This window comes from Pangasianodon hypophthalmus, chromosome 11 (genome assembly GCF_027358585.1).
Source record: "Pangasianodon hypophthalmus isolate fPanHyp1 chromosome 11, fPanHyp1.pri, whole genome shotgun sequence".
In the NCBI taxonomy this organism is placed as follows: domain Eukaryota; kingdom Metazoa; phylum Chordata; class Actinopteri; order Siluriformes; family Pangasiidae; genus Pangasianodon; species Pangasianodon hypophthalmus.
The window spans coordinates 26,364,007-26,385,954 of NC_069720.1; the positions used below are offsets into that span (position 1 = coordinate 26,364,007).

The 21,948-nt window shown below is 39.4% G+C and overlaps 2 protein-coding genes across 18 annotated transcripts in view; one reads left to right on the top strand and one right to left on the bottom strand.

Annotated features, from left to right (window-relative positions):
- The window catches only part of nav2a (neuron navigator 2a), a 122,874-nt gene extending 114,159 nt beyond the window's left edge, over nt 1-8,715 (top strand). For all 14 annotated transcript variants that reach the window (XM_053238005.1, XM_053238006.1, XM_053238004.1 and 11 more), the window contains 5 exons: nt 3,044-3,115; nt 4,429-4,625; nt 4,751-4,869; nt 5,583-5,783; nt 5,877-8,715. In XM_053238005.1, the coding sequence (XP_053093980.1) occupies nt 3,044-3,115; nt 4,429-4,625; nt 4,751-4,869; nt 5,583-5,783; nt 5,877-6,002 (715 nt within the window). In that variant the 3' untranslated portion in view covers nt 6,003-8,715. The remainder of the gene's footprint in view (nt 1-3,043; nt 3,116-4,428; nt 4,626-4,750; nt 4,870-5,582; nt 5,784-5,876) is intronic.
- Nucleotides 8,716-12,638: 3,923 nt separating this feature from the next.
- Nucleotides 12,639-21,948, bottom strand: part of dbx1a (developing brain homeobox 1a) — a 46,163-nt gene continuing 36,853 nt past the window's right edge. For 3 of the 4 annotated variants that reach the window (XM_026909999.3, XM_034308695.2, XM_026910000.3), the window contains exons 4-7: nt 16,895-17,442; nt 15,893-15,994; nt 13,885-14,087; nt 12,639-13,413 (exon numbers count right to left, since the gene is read on the bottom strand). In XM_026909999.3, the coding sequence (XP_026765800.1) occupies nt 13,108-13,413; nt 13,885-14,087; nt 15,893-15,994; nt 16,895-17,192 (909 nt within the window). In that variant the 5' untranslated portion in view covers nt 17,193-17,442 and the 3' untranslated portion in view covers nt 12,639-13,107. Of the gene's footprint in view, nt 13,414-13,884; nt 14,088-15,892; nt 15,995-16,894; nt 19,293-21,948 lie in introns of those variants that run through there. The other variant, XM_053238246.1, reaches the window with a different exon arrangement.

Below are 21,948 nucleotides of genomic sequence, written 5' to 3' on the forward strand. Positions count from 1 at the left end.
CAGGACCAAGGTGCTACATAAGACAACACAGAACGACACAGAGCTACGGGGACTACATAAATTAAACATAAAGTGCACAAGTGCAAACGTGCGGACGCACAAGACAGAACAAGACAGTACAATAACTACAACGCCGACCAGTACGCAGTTCTGTTTGAAAGTGACCAAGTGACAATAGTGCAAATAATACAGAGTTTGATATAAATAGCTGAAGTAATGTAAACATAATGGTAGCAGCAGCAGCATAAAACATGTGCAAAACATGTGAAAAACATGTGCATGGAAGATGGTCAGTTGTGTGTATGTGTGTATATGTATGTGTGTGTGTGTGTTCCTTCCTTCAGTCCAGTTCTAGGTGTTGAGGAGTCTGATGGCATGAGGGAAGAAACTATTGCACAGTCTGGTTGTGAGGGCCCGAATGCTCCGGTACCGTTTACCAGACGGCAGGAGGGTGAAGAGTGTGTGTGAGGGGTGTGTGGGATCATCCACAATGCTGGTGGCTTTGCGGATGCAGCGGGAGGTGTAAATGTCCGAGATGGAGGGAAGAGAGACCCCGATGATCTTCTCAGCTGTCCTCACTATCCGCTGCAGGGTCTTGCGATCTGAGACAGTGCAATTCTCAAACCAGGCAGTGATGCAGCTGCTCAGGATGCTCTCGATAGTCCCTCTGTAGAACATGGTGAGGATGGAGGGTGGGAGATGCGCTTTCCTCATCCTTTGCAGAAAGTACAGGCGCTGCTGGGCTTTCATTGTAATAGAACTGGTGTTGAGCGACCAGGTGAGGTTCTCCGCCAGGTGAACACCAAGAAACTTGGTGCTTTTGACGATCTCCACGGAGGAGCCGCCGATGTTCAGCGGAGAGTGGTCACTCTGTGCTCTTCTGAAGTCAACAACCATCTCTTTAGTTTTGTCCACATTCAGAGACAGGTTGTTGGCTTTGCACCAGTCCGTTAGCCGCTGCACCTCATCTCTGTATGCTGACTTGTCGTTCTTGCTGATGAGACCCACCACGGTCATGTCATCAGCGAACTTGATGATGTGATTTGAGCTGTGCGTTGCTACACAGTCATGAGTCAGCAGAGTGAACAGCAATGGACTGAGCACACAGCCCTGTGGGGCCCCAGTGCTCAGTGTGGTGGTGTTGGAGATGCTGTTCCCGATCCGGACTGACTGAGGTCTCCCGGTCAGTAAGTCCAGGATCCAGTTGCAGAGGGAGGTGTTCAGGCCCAGCAGGTTCAGCTTTCCAATCAGGTGCTGAGGAATGATTGTATTGAATGCTGAACTAAAGTCTATGAACAGCATTCTAACATAAGTGTCTTTATTGTCCAGGAGGGTGAGGGCCAGATGGAGGGTGGTGGTGATGGCGTCATCTGTTGAGCGGTTGGGACAGTATGCGAATTGCAGGGGGTCCAGTGAGGGAGGCAGCAGGGTCTTGACATGCCTCATGACAGGCCTCTCGATGCACTTCATGATGATGGGTGTAAGTGCAACGGGACGGTAGTCATTGAGGCAGGACACTGAAGACTTCTTTGGCACGGGGACGATGGTGGTGGCCTTGAAGCACGTCGGAACAACGGTGCTGCACAGGGAGGTGTTGAAGATGTCCGTGAAAACATCTGCCAACTGGTCTGCACATCCCCTGAGCAGCACCTGGTCATTGGGAGAAGGAGTGGTCTTCCTCGCCGTCACGCCGTTCTGTGCCTCGAACCGAGCGTAGAAGTCGTTCAGCGCATCTGGGAGGGAGGCATCACTGTCACAGGCAGATGGTGGTGTCCTGTAGTTTGTGATGTTCTGGATGCCCTGCCACATGTGCCGTGTGTCTCTGCTGAACTTGAAGTGGTTGTGGATTCTCTGAGCGTGTGTGCGCTTTGCCTCTCTGATGGTCCTCAGTAGCGCTCACACCTCTGCAGTCATCCACGGCTTCTGGTTGGAGCGAGAGGTGATGGTCTTGGAGACAGTGACATCATCAATGCACTTGCTGATATAGTAGGTCACTGATGTCGCGTATTCCTCCACGTCGGTGAAATCGCCGTCAGTTGCCGCTTCCCTGAACATGTGCCAGTCAGTGTGCTCAAAACAGTCCTGAAGAGCAGAGATGGCTCCTGCTGGCCAGGTTTTCACCTGCTTCAGAACCGGTTTGGAGAGTCTGACTAGCGGTCTGTATGCTGGCATTAGCATAACAGAGATGTGGTCTGAGTATCCGAGGTGGGGGCGGGGCTCCGTCCGGTACGCGCCGGGGATGTTTGTGTAAACAAGGTCCAGCGTGTTCTTCCCTCTCGTTGCAGAGTCCACATGCTGATGGAATTTAGGGAGCACTGACTTGAGATTTGCATGGTTGAAATCTCCGGCAACAATAAACAGTCCGTCAGGGTTTGAGTTCTGCAGTTCGCTAATAGCCCCATACAGTTCACAGAGCGCCTCCTTAGCATTAGCACTGGGGGGAATGTATACACCGATTTTGAGGACGGTAGTGAATTCCCATGGTAAATAAAAAGGTCTGCATCTAACAGTCACAAACTCCACCAGCGATGAGCAGTAACTAGAGACTTTTCTATTTTTCCACCCTTTGCATCTGACTGAAGCATTATTCTGGTTATTTGTTATTCAACACTATAAATAAAAGAATTTCAATATTTATGTCAGGTTACTGGAGCAAACCTCTGAGGATAGAAAAAAAGAACCCTGCGCCTCCTATTTGTTAATGAATGTTGCCTTTGTCTTCTGAGCTTCATTCTCACACCCTTAGCAAGGTTGAAGTATGAAAATAGAAAACTCCCAACTTTTGTCTACAACACACAATCTGTTCAATCTGAATAATGTATTCATATTTGGTTACATCCCTAACATTCCTGAACTCCAGTGCAGAGTTAAACAGATAAGAGAGAGAGGAAACAATCACAGGAAGAAATATAATATAAAGATGAAATAATGAATAAATAAAAGGTCTGGTTTAATGAGAAGTTTATTTGAGTACTAAAGAATAGTTTCTGTTTATTTGTTTTGAATATTTAATTGTTAATTAGCTTTTGTGTCTGTTCTCCAGCCCGTACATCATCGGCACAATGAGTCAGACGACATCTTCATCTCCGAATTTGCAGCTTCATCATAACTTCAGGTAACAAACCAGTGTGATTATACATATCTGATATATACTGTATATCAGGATGTAAGGATATACTTGTTATACTGTAAAAATATTGTGGATAAAGAGATCACATAGCGAGTATAGTGTTCTAGTATCACCAACATATTGTGTATAATTGAACTCAGACACTAGGATGTCTGTGTCTTATGATCATGATGACTGAACGGTTAAGGCTCTGGGTTACTGATCGGAACGGTGGGGGTTCAAGCCCCGGCACTATCAAGCTGCTGCTGTTGGGCCCTTGAGCAAGACCCTTAACCACATCTGCTCCAGGGGTGCTGTATCATGGCTGGCCCTGTGCTCTGACCCCTGAGATATGCAAAAACTGCATTTCATTGGCATTTCAGAGTACTTGTACTCTGCACAATGACAATAAAGTTGAATCTTAATGATCATGCTGTATTAACATAGTCTTAGTCCATGACCTAGTGAACTAGAGTGAGGATGTGTTTTTGATAAGAGACTCCAAAGCACAAGTCTGTCTGGATAAGAGCATCTGCTAAATGCCGTATATGTGAATGACCATTAGGTGGCATTATCATAGTTTAATGCCCAGGTCATATTAATATGAGTTTTATTTTGTTAATATTATAAATTAAATATGCGCATATTCCATATCTTTAATTTTTCATTAAACTTAAATAGTATGAATGTATTTTGTTTATTTATATTGTTTGTACTTCTTCTTCTTCTTGTACAATTGCATTTAATTTCTTGGTCATTCTTGTGTCCTTGGTCATTCTTATGGCCCTGGCCTGCTCTGTTAGTACAGAATTATGGGTTTGCAATGATAGAGACAAGACATGACAAAGTTAAGCAAAGCACTTTGGCTACTACCAATGAGATAGAGGGATGATGGTGTATATTTTTCTTCTGACTCTGAAACAGAATGTTTTATTATGTCCATGTTTGTAGTTCCACATATTTGTTGCTTGCAGTTCCTGATCCAGACGGTGTTAGTCGTTGGGTTTAACTCAGCCAAAACCAGAACAGCTCCAGTGTTTTCACCATTCTACTGTGAAGAGCAAAATGTTTTAGGGTCCTTCTGACATTAATAGACAAATGGCTTTTGTACACAAATGAGTTTTGTGTATGTTCTTTAGCTAGCAGTTTGTGTCATTTGTGTGCTGATAAAAGTGGCACCATGGCAGTCAGCAAGAATCTAAAGATAGGAACTCCCACTGGCACACCAGATGCAAAGCGCACACAGGGTTAGATAACTGGCTCCTTCTGCTGAGAGTCACAGCAAAACTCTAATGCTAAACTACTCCAATGTGCCGCAGGTGGGTTTTGTGTGCGAATCACACAGAGCCAGTGAAGGGCTTTCTGGGCCGTTTTCTGAGGAGAAAGCTTATAGAAACAGAAATCAGCAACCGAACACGTAATCCAGAGCTGGTGAAGATCATTGAGTGGATTCCTCGTGTTTGGCATCATCTCAACTGCTTCCTGGAGGCTCACAGCTCCTCAGACGTCACTATCGGTGAGAAAGACTTCAGTGTAATCTGAATGTATGACAAAATGTAGACAAAATTCTTCTTAGCAGAACTGTTATAAATATTTGTATGTGTGTGTGCTTGCGCGTGTGTGTGTATGTGTTTGCTGCAGGACCGCGTCTGTTCCTCTCGTGTCCGATGGACGTGGACGGATCACGCATTTGGTTTACAGATCTGTGGAATTACAGCATCATTCCATACATGCTGGAGGCTGTCAGAGAGGGTTTGCAGGTAATTGTGCAGGTGTCACTATAAGTCAACCTATCAGACGGTCATATATTAATGAAAAAACAACATCCTCCATGCCCGAGTTCTGTGACATAAACACACCTGATGTCTCAACAATGTGGCAGTCCACAGTGAAACAGTGAACAGTGAAAGGACTTGATTTTACTTTGTATTTCCCGTTTGTATTGTGAAAAGGTGGAAACTTTGTAAGTTTAGATTTGTAACCTATTACTGTTGATTTCAGCCCAAATTTACTAACACAATAAGACCGTTGTGACAGATTTTTTGGAGCAAAGATGAATAAGACAGTTGACTTACTTTGTCAACGTATATGTATATGTCGTAAGTCTTTGCTTTAATTGTGCATAAATAATTAATGTAGATCTTCTTTACATGTTTATCAAATTCAGAGACTAGCCATACAAATATGACCTTGCTCTGGGTGTCCATGTTTTTCTGAGGAGAAGTACTGGAATATGTTTAAACAAGAACTCATTTCATTGCAGCATGAGAAGATGCTCTGAGTCATTGTGAACAAATCTACCACTTGATCATTCTCTCTGTCTGTTTCACACACACACACTGGCTCACTATCTTTAGCTGTAGCATCATAACACAGCACCATAAAACCAACAAATTATAAGCACTCATGGCCTGTGTTGCAGTGTTTCTAACAGGATGAGTAAACCGAGTGTTTGCATCTTTCCCCCCTCCAGCTATACGGACGCAGAGCTGCATGGGATGATCCTGCTCGTTGGGTGTTGGACACTTTTCCATGGCGATCAAGCTCCCAGCATCCTGATTGGCCTGCTCTGCTAAAACTCCGCCCAGAGGATGTGGGTTTGGATGGGGGTTCCACCTCTAAAGAGGGCGCTATCAAACAGAACACCCAGAGCGACAGTGATGCTGATCCACTGGTAAGAAGGACACACACACACACACACATTGACATAGACACACAGATGCAGACAGACAGGTATAAACACTGTGTATTTCTCACCCCCTCTCAGATGAACATGCTGATGCGTCTGAAGGAGGCAGCGAACTGCTCCAGCACTCAGAGTTACGACAGTGACTCCAACAGTAATGGTCACCATGACGACATCCTTGATTCATCACTGGAGTCAACACTCTGATGCTTCATTTTATACTTTTATTACAAACTTCCTGTGAATGTTTCCTTGTGCCCAGGCAGCACTGATCGAGCTGCTGCTTTTATTTTTATCCTGTGCGGGAACTTTATTTAAAGGAAAGAAAATTAATAATTAAGAAAATTAAAAAAGGAAAGAAAATTAAAAATAACTGCACTACTCACAAGTCAACTTGCTATTATGTCAAGTTACAAAATTAGATGACAATTTAAAATAAAAAACAACAAAATTATCCAATACCCATAATGTAACTCATGGAGGCAAAAAGTGAACAGGCTTCATGAGCTTAAGAAGAAGAAGAAGAAGAAGAAGAGGAGGAGGAAGAAGAAGATAGAAACTGCACTACTTATAATTCATCTGCAAACACCTGCTGTGATGGATGTATTAAAGAATAGCACATGTCATCAGACAGAGATTTTTCAGAATCCTTACCTCACTATAGTCCACCTATAATGTCTAATAATAACAATAAGTCTTAAAGCTTCACTAAATATCTTCATATCCTAGTTTTGTGTATCCCTGACCTGAAGTCTAAACCTCTCTATCTCTTCTCTTCATATCCTAGTTTTGTGTATCCCTGACCTGAAGTTTTTTTGAGAAACATCAAAACTCTAAACCTTTCTAAACTTCTCTCATACTGCGTTCTGTTGACAAAATGGTGCTATGAATGATTTTGTGCTCTTCGCTACTGTGAATGTCTGGACACACACGACGGTGGCTCACGAAAGTTTATTCTGATGCTGGCCATCATTTTATAACTTAAAGACAAAGGATTGGTGCGTTCTGGGAGACTTTCCGGAGGAGGAAGTGACATGAATTTGTGTACTTTAATTTCCTGTTCTGTAATAGTTTGTTTGCATGATCAGTAATGGTACCTCACCAGCATGGAGTTTTTCCTTTTTTGAAAGGTGAGATGTGTCTAGCAGGCCTGCCTTGCACTCATTCACTACTGAACACCCTCATTCTCTACATTTTCTTCTCCTCGTTTTGGTGCTGAAGAACCCAGTGCCTTACTGCGTTTTGCAATGAGAACCTGAGAGGTGCTTGTGTTCTTATCCTGAACTTTTCACTTCCTCTCGAGCAAAAGGGCTTCATGCTGCACACCTGAGCAGCTCTGAGTGGCTTTATCATTTTAATAATGCTTACAGTCATCATAGTGCTTATTAAATGCAGATGAAGAAAGAAAACATTTGGCACAAAACCCTGTGAGACTTTGTTGGGTGCTTTGAAGGAGCTGCACAATGTTGAGTTAAAAAGCATGTGTATATGTGAGTGTTTATACCTCATTGACTGTCCAGAACTTTACTTTGGCCTTAATTCCCATGCTACACCACTGTGAAGGGGAATGACTTAAAGAGCCCTTATCTTGGAATCCCAAATGTTCTCTGGTTTTCTAACATAAAAGAGCTTAATATAGTTTATAAACATTGTTAAAGTTTCAAAATGTATTCCTTGCCTTCCCAGTCCATAAGGTCTATTTATGGAAACTAAGTTGCAAAAACAACCCATTTTAGATTTCTTGTTTCTTCAAAACTCATTTACAGGAACCCACCCATTCGCTTTACAGCAGGTTAGCCCTGCCCAGTCCTACAGAATTCTGTAGCAGTACTTGAGTGAAAGAGGTTGCAGCATGCAGGTAAACCTTGTACCTTGCCATCAGGAAACAAATAAGCTACATAAGTGTCTACATGAGCGTCTGTGTTCTGAATGAGGGCAAGATATGTCCTAACGTTACTGCTGAAGGACGATGCAAGTCCACATGGACCCAACAGCAGTAGAATAAATAGAATTTCATTTAATGTCTCATTTATTCATGACTATCCAGTATGAATGCTGACTGAGGCAGCTTTATCTAGCAAAGTATGCACTGTACACAAAGAGCTAACACTAGCTAGCTATCTAGATTTCGCCTTGCTGTTTGCTAATTCTATAGCTAGTCTTGTCAGTAACAGCAAACATTCACCTATTTTTAAAATCATTTCAACAGCTTTCTACTAGCAGATGCCATTATTTATCTCCCATTATCTCTTCATTTTGTTCTGAGAGATAAAGAAAGGAAGGGAAATGGTTGTGTAAAAATGAATTATGACTTTTTGTACATAAAACTACGCAAATATTATAAATGGACTTCAGGGAAAAGATCAAATACAAAAAACAATGTAAGATACGGAACCTTAATGCTAATTAACACCATATCAGATGACTCTTCCGCTGCTTTTATAGACTTTTAGGAAGAGCTAGTAAATGAAATGACAGAAGAAACAAGTGTTAACTTTGAACTCACTTAACACTTGATATCAGGAATTAATTGTGGTTTTGTGTTGCTGATTTTGTGCAGTTTTTTGTTAATAATGTTGCTTACATTCAGCATCTTGATCCTATGCAACATCGTTCAGATTTGAAATGGAAGCCAAATATGGTATCGGCACTGCCAAGTGTGTGTGTATGTGTGTGTGTATTTATATAAATATGGATTGTACAGTGTGTATATAACTTGTGAATAACTTTCAGATTATGATGTGCCTACATTTTATAAAGTTGGATGTAAGTTGATTCAAGCACAGACTCGGGACGTTTTAACTTTATTCTCATTGTTGAATGTTTATTTGCTGTGTACATGATTTAAATACACAACATTCATTTTTTTTAAATCCTCCATTTGGATGAATAAAATTTTACTTACATGTTTACAACAACATATTTTGTGTACAATGTTTTTTTTTTTTCATAGCCTTCGAAATAACAGTGATAGACCAAGGATTAAATAAACTATTTACATTAAGTATACTAATTTATTAGATAACATAAATTCTATTTTAGTATTTTCGTTCAGCCTTAAGTAATAGATTAAGTATATAGTAGTGGGTCGATAAGTCACTAATGTATAGTTTATACTGTTATGCCAATGAAATGGTAAACAGGTGTATGTGAAGAGAAGACAACACAGGAAGCTCAATCCATAGCCATACTTCTGTGCAATGTCCATTGTTAACAGCGCTACATGAATACAATTGAATTGAATTGATTTGAAGTTGAGTTATTAGCATGTGTGTGTTAGCCCTGTTGGTTAAGCCAAATAATTAATTACTTAAGATGATATGTATCTAGATTTATCTATAGCAACATTTTTTGCTCTATTGTGCAGTTCTGCATGGCAGACACAATTTGGTTCTTTGTGACATTTTTCAACCATACTCTTAGTAGTTGTCTTAGTAAAGAACTGTTTATGATTCATTATAAATATATACTGTTTAAATACATATACTACATTTTACTAAAATATAGTATACACCAATTACCTATAACATTAATACCACTGACAGGTGAAGCAAATAACATTTACAATGGCATCTATGAAGGGGTGGGATATATTAGGCAGCAAGTGAACAGTCAGTTATTGAAGTTGATGTGTTGGAAGCAGGAAAAATGGGCAAGCGTAAGGATCTCAGCAACTTTGACAAGGGCCAGATTGTGATGGCTAGACAACTGGGTCAGAGCATCTCCAAAACGGCAGGTCTTGTGGGGTGTTCCCGGTATGCAGTGGTTAGTACCTACCAAAAGTGGTGAACTAGCAACAGGGTCATGGGCGCCCAAGGCTCACTGATGCACATGGGGAGTGAAGGCCCGTCTGGTCTGATCCCACAGAAGAGCTACTGTAGCACAAATTGCTGAAAAAGTTAAAGCTGGCTATGATAGAAAGGAGTCAGAACACACAGTGCAGTGCAGCTTGCTGCGTATGGGGATGCGTAGCTGTAGACCCGTCAGAGTGTCCATGCTGATCCTGTCCACTGCCAAAAGCACCTACAATGGACACGTGAGCATCAGAACTGGACCATGGAGCAATGGAAGAAGGTGGCCTGGTCTGATGAATCACATTTTCTTTGACATCGTGTGGATGTAATGCACCCTGCCACACTACAAAATTTGTTCAGGAATGGTTTGAGGAACATGACAAAGAGTTCAAGGTGCTGACTTGGCCTCCAATTTTCCCAGATCTCTCTCTCTCTCTCTTTCTTTCTTTCATACCTCGAGGTACAGTAGCCATTCCACTGGCATAATTTTGGAAGGTGACAGGAAGCTGGTGTACACACTCGAGACAGATGCTGAGCTGAGAACTAGACTTCAAACTGTGAACCTGGAACCATGAACCAGTCTAGATAATTTCATACTATATACACAACATATACACTATTATGCACTAGTATATACGTAGACCAGAGGCGGGGAAACTTTTTGGACACACTGATTAAATAAGCCAGGGGCCACACATATGATGTGAAAATGTATTTGTATTGAATTACATAGGTACCGTAGGCAAACAATAAATTGAAAAAACTTTTTTTTTTTTTTTTTTTTTTTACAAAAAGTAAAAATGATATAGTAGTAGTGGTCCTGAATAATAAGAGCAGTTTGATATCAGAAATAATAAGAGCAACAAAAAATAGCAGAAATAATGATACTGCAACATTTGTTAATCATAATAACAACACAAACATTAAATTATATACATGAAATTAGAATTGTAAAAGACTGACAGTGAACTGTTAAAAATGTAATTAAACCCAAGGGAGTCAAACATGCCTCCACCATTCTCAGTCATTTTTCAGGTTAAAGTGAACAATGAAGCTGGTCACGAAGAGCCAAAAAGTCTGGTGTCATTTCTGATGTTGAAATCCTCAGCACAGAAGTCAGATGCTGATCAGTTAACTGTGATGGACAACAGTATTTATTGTAGTTCATCAGAGGAAAATGTTTGTATGCACATATGTGGAGCTGAATAAAACACTCTGAGTGTATTTTGCAAGTTTGGAGACTGCTTCAATGCAGTGAGCAGAGCAGGCCTAGTGTCACAGCTCCATCTATAGGACATATGTAAAATAGCAGAATAAACACCAAAAAATGGGTTCACAAAAACTGTCTTGGTGAGCCGACTGGCCAGATGATAAATCTCAAAACGAGCTGCTATAGACCAGACAGACCCGTGGGCCTAGGCCTTAGTTTGTCTATGTCTGGTCTAGCAGCTGAGTGGTTTTAGACATACATTTGTTCAACTATGTTTTTTCCAACCACAGAGTAATTTAAACTAACCAAATTTCACACCACCATAAACTGTTCCCTCCACCGCTCCTCCCCCAAGTATGGGGCAGTGTCATTCTATTAACACTTGCTGTAGTTCCCATTTTTGACCACTAGGTGTAATAATAACTCTCTGGATACTAAATGGGTCAGTGAACACAGCTGTGCAACGTCTAGAAAGGCAAGCATATCAGTGGAACATCGGCCCATATCTGTTAAATTGCAACATTTAGGGTTAAGTATAGCGATAGGGTTAGGGTTAGGTATAGGGTTAGGGTTAGGATTAGCGATAGGGTTAGGGTTAGGTATAGGGACAGGATTAGGGACAGGGTTAGGGTTACGGTTAGGGTTAGGGATAGGGATAGGGTTATGGTTATGGTTAGGGTTAGAGATAGGGTTAGGGTTAGGGATAGGGTTATGGTAATTGTTAGGGTTAGGGTTAGAGATAGGGTTAGGGTTAGGGATAGGGATAGGGATAGGGATAGGGTTATGGTTATGGTTATGGTTATGGTTAGGGTTAGGGTTAGAGATAGGGTTAGGGTTAGGGTTAAGGTTAGGTTTAGGGTTAGTGATAGGGTTAGGGTTAGGGTTAGGGTTAGGGTTAGGGATAGGGTTATGGTAATTGTTAGGGTTAGGGTTAGAGATAGGGTTAGGGTTAGGGTTAGGGTTAGAGGTTTATATTAGAGTAAGGGATAACCCTAACCCTATCCCTAACCCTAAACCTGTCCCTAATCCCTAACCCTAACCCTAACTCTAACTCTAACTCTAACCCTAACCTTAACCCTATCTCTAAACCTAACCCTACTCTAATCGTAATCCTAACCCTAATCCTATTCCTATCCCTGTCCCTAACCCTAACCTTAACCCTAACCCAAACCCTAACCCTAACATAACCCTAACCCTATGACTATCCCTAACCCTAACCCTATCCATAACCATAGGGAAAGGATAGGGTTAAATGTAGGGTTAAATGTAGGGTTAGGGGTAGCATGTTACAAGCTGGTTAGTCATTAAGCTTTTTACAATCACATCCAAATTTTCTGACTTTTACACAATTTTATTTTAAACTGTCAAAGGGTACCTACTCATAATGCACATGGTTTGGGCTACTGATCAAAAGGTCATTGTTTCAAATCTCGGCACCGCTAAGCGAGCTGCTCAGTTCTGTTCTCTCTCAGTTCTAAGTCAATTGGGATAAAAAAAGCCAAAGGAGTAAATGTAGGATAAAAAGATTCAAACATTCTTTCCCTGGTCACATATTTAATAAGCGCCACAAAAATAGTTTTAGTGCAGAGAGATTTTTGTGTTTTGTGTATTTTCATTCTTTTATTAATCTTCAGTAAGCACTTTCTGCTGATCAGGTCTTCTGTGAATCTGGAGCACATCCTAGATATGAGCACAAAGTAGAACAGCTTCATCTTTTTTTTTAAATACATAACAAAGGCATTTCCATTAAATTTTAATTCAATCTAAAATAAATCTATCAAGAGTATAATGCTGATGTTTACTGTACATAGAACCGTCAGGTCACTTGAGCTTTCTCACATGTACACACACCTCAACAGCACTTCCTGAAGTACAGACAGACAGACAGACATACAGCTTCATGTTTCTCCAGGATCAGTGGTTTATTTAGTAATCTAGACCTATTTAATAATTTAGCAGTAATCACAAACCATTCCCAGGTTAATGTTACAATTTATTGACTTTTTTTTTTTTTTTACAAAAACATAAACATACAAATATGCATACACCGAGACACACATGCATTCGTATAAATTATACACAAGTCTACAGCCTTTAATAAAAATATCTATGTGAAATATAAGTGTATGTAACTCAACATTCTTGGTATAAAATATCCATACAAAAATATTTGTACAAAATACTGTACAGTTCCAAAACCGCTGTGCACCACAGCAAGAACATTAAACCACGCGTGTGCTGATAACAATATCCTACACACACACACACACACACACACATGCACACACACAGTGTTTTCTAATAAAGGTTATGAAACCATGATCTCATCCTCCGAGTCAGAAGAGTCCGAGTGTTTGCTCGATGGTGAGGACATGGTAAGGTGTGAGCACTCAGACTTCGGTGAAGGGTACGAGTGTGCAGTGTGTACACTCCTCACTCCATCCTCCTCATCCCCCTCCTCATGGCGTAATGGTTTATCCCGCACGTCACTCAGATCAGGATGAGGGTTGGTCCGCGTGGGCAGCGTCTGTTCCCTGCAGCCGCCGGACGACAGGAGCTCACGCTCCTTAGAGTTCCTCCACTTCATCCGCCGGTTCTGAAACCAGATCTTCACCTGCACACAGAAAACAAAAGGGGAAAATTATCAATAAATAAAGCTCTACAGGTCATTATATTATATACACTCACCGGCTACTTTAATAGGAACACCTGTAACCTGTTACGTTCATGTGTTTATCCAATCAGCCAATCATGTGGCATCAGTGCAATACATAAAATCATGCAGATACAGGTCAAGAGCTTCAGTTCATTTTCACATCAAACATCAGAATGTGGGAAAAACGTGATCTCAGTGATTTCGACTGTGGCATGGTTGTTGGTGCCAGATGGGCTGGATTGAGTATTTAAAAAACTGCTGATCTCCTGGGATTTTCACACACAACAGTCTCCAGAATTTACACAGAATGGAGTGAAAAAAAAACATCCACTCCAGTGAGCACACCGTGTTGATGAGCGAGGTCAGAGGAGAAAGACCAGGTTGGTTCATTCCACCATGTCTGGCAAAAAGCACTGTAAAGAAAATTACCTGAGAATCTTTAAGGCCCAGTTTGGTGGCGAGTTTTTTCCGGTCTGGTTTGCTGATGTACTTTTGTTTTTGGAACATTTTCTCCAGAGCTTTACGTTGCACGTCGGAAAACACAGCCCTGCGCAGCATCCCTCTCCTCGGCTTCCCTCTGGAGGCCAACGGCCATGAGAACGTCCCAGGGACCGGGACCACCGAGGACGATCCTGAGCACCAATAAACAGCAAGAGGGGAATAAACAAGTGATTATGTGTAACAGTGTATCATAAATGAACTGTCCTGCTCCAACACATCCAATTCAGTGTGTTAGAGACAGAGGAGTAAACAAATGATTCACACACACTTAGGCTAGCCTATATAAACTACAGGTATTATTATTATTATTATACAGTAGCCTCGTTTTCCCTGAGAAGTCAATTATTTATATGTTTATTTCCGCCTGCCTATCAATAATTCTGTCAAATGTTTGCACACAAAAACGTTTTCTAGAACCTCTCTCTCTCTCTCTGTTTTCTGGAGTGAGAAAGCCACGCGGTGACTAATTAGCACATGAGCGCTGCTGTGTGTATTCGTATGTTAAGCAGGAGGGCGCGTTCAGCCGTGCACACACACACACACACACACACACAGAGCTTAATAAAGCGTGAAACGGTAACTGTGTCCTAATGAAGTGGCGGAGAAAAGAGCCGCGCGCACGCGGACACAAAGCCCTGGAGACTGTTTACTAAACTCCACTCTCAGAGCAGAGCGGGGACGAGCCGCGGGGACGCGCCGGGACACCGGGGACGCGCAGGGCCTCCGAGCGCTTTCATTAGCCGAACACGAGAAAGACTTGTGGGTGAAAAGAGACGCAGTTTATTATTCACCCTGAAGAAAAGCGCAGCCTCAAAGGCCTTTTCTTTCTTAGACTATAAAAAAGGGACCATGTGAAGGACTGAAGCTGAAGTGCGCACTCCACCCTAAGGACACTTGAAGACACACAGCACATGTTTGTGTTCAGCTAAAAGTTACTTTATGCTCATTTCACTCCGAGCCAGCAGTCATTTCACTGTATCATGGAAATATATACACTTATAAATATATACATTATTTCTTTATTCTAATGATCAGCATCTTCAGTCTAGTTAGATAATTATTCTAATCTGCTCTGATATATACACAATGTTTAATCAGGAGATTTTCAACATAAACCATTTTAACATCCTTTTGCTCTGGCTCTGTTATTAATTTTAATTTTTAATAAGTCAGAGTGCTTTTAGAAAATACATCACGGTGAAAAATAAGGTATTATTATTATTATTATTATTATGTTAATACACATACCCTTGAAGCAAAAGTAAAATGAGAATGAACTTATAGCTGTGTGTCATTTAAAATCGAGCAACAAACACTGAATCCCACTGACATTTTCAGCTTATTATCACTTGCTTGGATTTGATTACACAATTTTTTAAATGTTCATCTTGATTAATCTACTGCTGTGTATTGTTACACTGATTAACGCTAATTTATACAAAGGTGATTAATGTTTTTAAAGGTTTTTTTCTTGACATCTTGACTGAAGAATTGTCAAAACATTGCTTAATATAACTTTGAATATTTAAAACATACTTTACTTTCATGCTTATTTTATTCATATCCAGCAATTATTTTTGCTTTGACATTCAAAAAAAACCTTAATTAGGCTAATTTAAAAAAATGTTTTATTCACTGAGTCATTTATGGATTACTATTGCTATAAAGTTATTAATCGTGCAATTATGCAAAATATACAACTTTTATTTACAAAAATCTTGAAGGAGCCTTGAGGTCTTGAGAGAAGATCTTAATAAAATCAGATAAATTAGCTCTGGTGTGTGTGTGTGTGTGTTTGTGATGAGCAGATGGACCATGCATTTCACTAAATTTGTTTGGAGAAATTCTAGTGATTGTAATAATTAGACACAAGTCTGTGTTAGAGTGTTTTAGCCTAAAGTGTGTATCTCTGATGAGTCAGGTGTCTGTTACTCACCGGGGAAGTAAGACGAGCGAAGGAAAGGATAGAAGGATCCATCGAAATACGGAACAGTCAGGGCTTTAGGGTGAACTTCAGGAACAGGCCGAGGAACCGACACTAAACACACAAAAAAGACATGAATATACATCACATATAATGTGTCTATAAAAGTCATCACAGTCATCCATCAATAACAAATCAAACAGCAATCACACATCTACTCCTTCTCCACACATCTACTCCTTCTCCACGTCCAACACACATTTTTACTCTTACAAGTGGAATGAAATGGTAATTGATAAGTGATAATAATCCATGTAATAAAACTTTTTCAGTTTAACAAAAGTTAATCAGGTGTTAATTAAACCTTGTGAGAGCCACTTTCCATTTCACATTAAACACTACAGGCTTTAAATGTGGCAACACTTTAACACTGTGATGAATCAGAGCTGTTAACTGAACAATGCTGCTGTTAGTTAACATTGTACAGTCAGTTTAACACCACACAAGTCAACACTGTAGGCTTATTTCAGCAGATAATAATTCATCCTGTGAGTTTTTTCATCACTCTACATCTTAACTTTGTATGTCAAGCTGATTGAAATGAATTGATTTCTTTCTCAATTCTCAGGATTAATTCCACACAGGAGCAAGAGTTCATTTTAACACAACTCATATAATATAATATAAATTATTTTCCATTTAATAATAATTATTAGATTTTTTTGTATTTTTTTTTTTAATTTTCTATTTACCTTTTTAAAAAATCTAAATTGCAACAGCAGTAAGTGAAATCAGGACATGATCAAAAAGTAGTATGTTATAAATAAATGCTCGGAAAGTTTGTAATAGAGCAAAATTAAAACAGAAATTTATCCTGAGACCCAGTGTGAATATCACAAGTTTGCAGGTTCAGAATAAACAAACAAACAAACAAACAAGCAGGTTCAGATAATAAATAAATAAATACCTTAGCAGATAGATAGATAGATAGATAGATAGATAGATAGAACTTACGCTTTTTGGGTGTGTGTGCCAGGATGGCATTAACACCAAATTTGAGGTGTGTCTGGTCTTTGCTCGGAGTTTTCGGAGAAGGAAATCCAGCCACTGGAGTCTCGGATGGAGTGATGGTGGAGGAAAGAGTGGAAGAAGAAGAAGAGCTGATGCGCAGCAGATCCTCCACCAGGAAGCCGGAGCGCGCCCGGAGCGCGGAGTGCGCGTGGAGAGCGGGCGGCGTGGGGGAATGAAACGCGGCCGCGGGATGCAGCAAGCCCGGGTACATGGCCACGAGACCGGGCATCATCGTCATCATGATGGAAATTACACAGCACAGGACAGGATGCGTGACAGAGACAGAGACAGACAGAGAGAGAGAGAGGGAGAGAGAGAGAGAGACAGTCCTCCTGGATGCCCTAATCAGTGTGTGCACTGAGTCCGGCTAGACTCGGCTGTGTCCCTTTTATACGCACTGAGAGGCTTCAGGGAGTGACACAGGCAACAAAAGGAGCTCACATAAAGAGAATAAAAGGGGATGAAGTGAATGAAGAGCTCCAATTGAGCCGCTTTCACACGAAGGGGACACACACACACACACACACACACGCACCAGAGAACAGATTTATGACTGGATTAGACACATTAATTTTACACTCTCTTTACATCAGAGATTAAATTTTGTAGCAGAAGTTTATGCTCACGTTAATCTTTAATTTAACTCAGTGGTACTTTAACATCTAAAGTGCTTCAAACACTCCAAATGACTCCAAGCACCAAAAACCTGATTCCTTCACTCTCCACATACAGTTAGCACCTGTAGTATTGAGATTACACTAACACTCTCTTCCAGTCATTTAACACTGCTCAGTTAACATCACTTCACATGTACAGTGTTTAATGAAAATAACTGAACACAGTGTTGAACTGACAATTCATGTCAGTAGTGTTCATCTGTATCCTCTATGTGTTTTTAATCCCATCTAATCCCATGCTAATTAAATGCTGTAGGCAATGCATTAACGAATAAATGAATGAATGAAATGTATTTTAAAAAATTGCAAATTAATTAACCCAAATACATTTTGTAACTGCATTTTGTAATATCTTCAGCTTTGTTTGTGTGAAGGAAAACCCTGTGTTGCAGTAACATGCCTGTATTGTTTATTATATTCAATCAGCAGTGTGTCTCAATTATCTTTTTTTTTGTGCTATGATTGTTGTGTCAATAATTTGCTTTTATGAGCAAATTTTATATTTGCTCATAAAATGAGCAAATATAATATTTGCTCATTTTCATGCTAGGTTTAAGAGTTAAGTGTAACCATGTTTGTAACACTGTAAGCAAACATGAGCAGTTTGAGCTACAGAAATACACAGTTAAAACTAAAGACTGACTCTGAGCGAGAAGTGAATGAAAGAATTTTGGAAATTGTGTTCACTGAATGTCTGCTGTAATCAATCAAGGAAAAAAAACTGTTCATGGTTTGGGGTGTGTGTTGTGCTAACTGCATGAAGTGTTTCAGAAAGAAAAAACTGAAAATGCTTCTTAGCAATTGTAAAAACCTTGTAACATTTACACTGATTCAATTATCAAAACGTTTTATCCAAAACAACTTTCAGTTGAGGCATAATCCAATCTGAGCACAGAGTGGAACAACTGAACACTACCAAAGTTAAAAGCACTCACTGGGCATTTTTGTAAGGAGATTTATGTACTTTTTTTTCTTTCTAAAATCCATCAAGTCTACCTGATTTCTTTACGATGTTTGTGCTTATATAGAGCATTTAGAAAAGCTCTTTAATGTGATCCTCACTGAAAAAAGTTGTGCACAGCTTAACATCTTTCACTCACTGCTTTTTTGCTGCTGTGTTGCAGTAATGAATTAGTGCTTCACACAAAACTCCAGTTTTGCGCTTGGATTTTTAATGCAAGTCCCTTTACCACTGTTTCTTTTAATCTCTGATTTTGTCACAGAAAACATTTTAATTTCTTAAAGCTTCAATACAATTTCATTTATTCAGCTTCAGTAGTGCACAACAAAACTCCACAATCTGATCCACTTCTAGTCTTTTTTTTGTTACACTGCTGTTTATTATGGCTGTGTAGTGGAAGCAGAGAAACCTATAGTGCACAACAACAACAACAATGAGCCTTTCATTAATGAGCCCATTTAACAATCAAAATTTGTGAATCTTTAAATTTGTGATTGCAGATTAATTTCAAACTGCTCAAATTCACCTGTAACTCCATGATTAGATTTTATTTACTCTTATGTGCATTTATTCGTATTCATAAATAATGATTCATAATATTGGTTGCAGCTGTGATTTATAATTATACACCATTTACAGAATAAAATAGAGTGCATTATTTTCTCAAAAGATTTCAATATAGCAATAAATCTAGGTGAATATTTTACATTAATGTATATAATATAGATCTTATAATAGATATGTAATATACCGTATAAAGTACATTTATATTCAATTCAACAGTTTTTAAATATGTATTTTAGCTTATACAGTTTTTTTTAGATATATATATTTTCATTTTAATACAGAGATTATTTATAACTATAAACCATTTAAGCCTGTTTATTTCTCTATAACTCATCTGTTTTTTTCCCTCTCCCAGAATAAAAGACAGATTAAATCCCCATTTAAAAATCACTTATGCTTCCATTTGCTCAAATCCGATCCGCACTCTGTTACGGCTTTAAGCTCCTAAATGGATCTGTAACTGAATCGCTTTATAACAGATGTGTTAGATATGAAAAAAAGTCTTTATTCATTTCAGCAACATAGGGAGCAGAAGTGATTGTGTGTGTGTGTGTGTGTGTGTGTGTGTCTCATCCTGTTGGAGCGTGAAGTGTCACCCTCAGCTGCTGTGTTAGAGAATAAACCGCAGTGCAAGCTGTCCCACTCTGACCATGGCCTTTATTCAGAATCAAAGTGCACATGATCTGTGAGACTTTAAACTCATATGAAGCGCTTTAAACCTAAAACAATTTGCCCTGATATTAACATTGAACTTAAACACACAAGGTTAAAACGTGTGAATTCACTAAAGCAGTGGCTGAACACAGCTACACTACTGTTCGGTAAATAATTATAGCCTCATGCCTTTACTGAAATAAAGCAAGTGTGTTAGTGTGTGTTATAGTTGAAGTGCTGGGATGTGTGTAAGATACAGTGTCAGTTTTGGAGACTAGTAAAATTATGAACAAAAGTATTTGTTCTTTGATTCTGAAATTAATGTGAGGCTAATGTAGTAAATATATGCAATTAAAGCTGATAGTCTGTGTTTCAGCATGGCATAAAGAGCGGTTCTAAAAACATGAGACCCCCAGGGGTCCATGAAGCATAGCCAGGGGTCTGTGATTTATTTTCTCTTTTTAAGTTTTGTTACAGTGGTGGAAATCATAACCCACCATTAACAAAGTCATTTACTGTTAAGCTCTTATAGCTCAGCACACCTCAGCACATTTGGTGTTTCTACACAGACGCATCAGACTCAGGCTGAAGACGTGACCCAAGGTTTGGTTTGTATAAATGATAAAGATGAACATAAAAGAATAAAGATTTTTCTGCTATTTTCTGAAATTTGTTAATTTATATATGGTGTCACAATAATAACCAAAATAGGAAATAAATAAATTACAAAATAAATGTGTTTTTAGGTGTGTGTGATGATTTAGATCTGCCTGGACGCTCCAGTGCAAATCTAAAGAAGCAAGCTTAAGACTACATTTAGTGGAATATTGTTCTCCACACACACCACCACACACTAAGAAAAGAGTTCTATATCTATAGAAATGTTAATTTTTCTTCTTTTCTCACTCACATCCATATCATTCTATATTAAGCATACCCTAATACAACTGTAATTTCAAATATATAAGTATATTAAATATATTTATGTATATTAAATATATTGCATAACCATAATTATATTTAGGCTTTTCGTGTGGCCTGAAAGTACCCCGGTGAACACCCGGAGAGGATTTGGAGCACTGCTCACACACCGAAGCGCCCTGACAGGCATTAAATCCATATTAACTCGGCGTTTAACATCGCTTGGGCTTTCTTCTCTTCGCACAAAGCGTCGAGTGTGTGTTGTCTCACTGCACCTGTTCTCTGATATTCCTCACTGCAGGGATTAGGGAGTGTGTTTTTTTTCTCTCACTGACCCACACCACTGCGAATGTGTGTCAGAAAGAAAAGAGTTTCAAAGAATAAAAAAGAAAAAAAAAAAACATTGAAAAGTTAAGCATCAAGGCTATTAAAGGAAAATTTGGCAGCGCGCATAACAGGTGCAGTCCTAATCCTCCAAATACGCATTTAATATTTTATTCTAAATGCATTTCTGTCTCTTCAGGCAGATCTTTTGAATGTATTGCATATCTGAGTGCAGTCTAACACACACTGACACACAGGAATGAATTAACGGTAACGGACAGACCTTAACAGACCTTAATAAATATTACATTGTACAAATTACCCATTCATAAATCTAATCTATCTTTAACATATACATTAGAATATGTTTAAAAAAAATAACATACTATATAAATTAGAATATATCAAACAGTAGGATTAAAAATAATCACACACAAAAAAATGAAGTTGTGTTCAAGGTTTCCTTGATGGAAATAATTTAAAATGCTCTTGTTCCCTTCACACAAGGAATACAACATAAAGATATTAATTTAGGCATTTTACTGAGGCATTCATTGTCCTAATAATGTGTTTAATAATGTGTTTAATGTGCCATTTGACTTCGCCTCATCCAACTCCCCATGTCTGAATCCCCTCAGCCATCCTAAGGTGTGATTCTCTGTATTAATTTATCAGGTCAAGTAAAGAGCAATAGGTGCTTTACATGAGACACATCACATCATAACCTCAGTAACACAACATACCCAGAAGGTATGTATTGCACAACTTCCTTTTCAAAATGGCTGGCCAAGCTGTTTTGAGAGATGCAATTATCAGCAATGTGATATTAATCTGCAAATCATGAGATCTGAAACCCTTTGGAGATATCGGCATTTCACAGCTCAACATCTGAT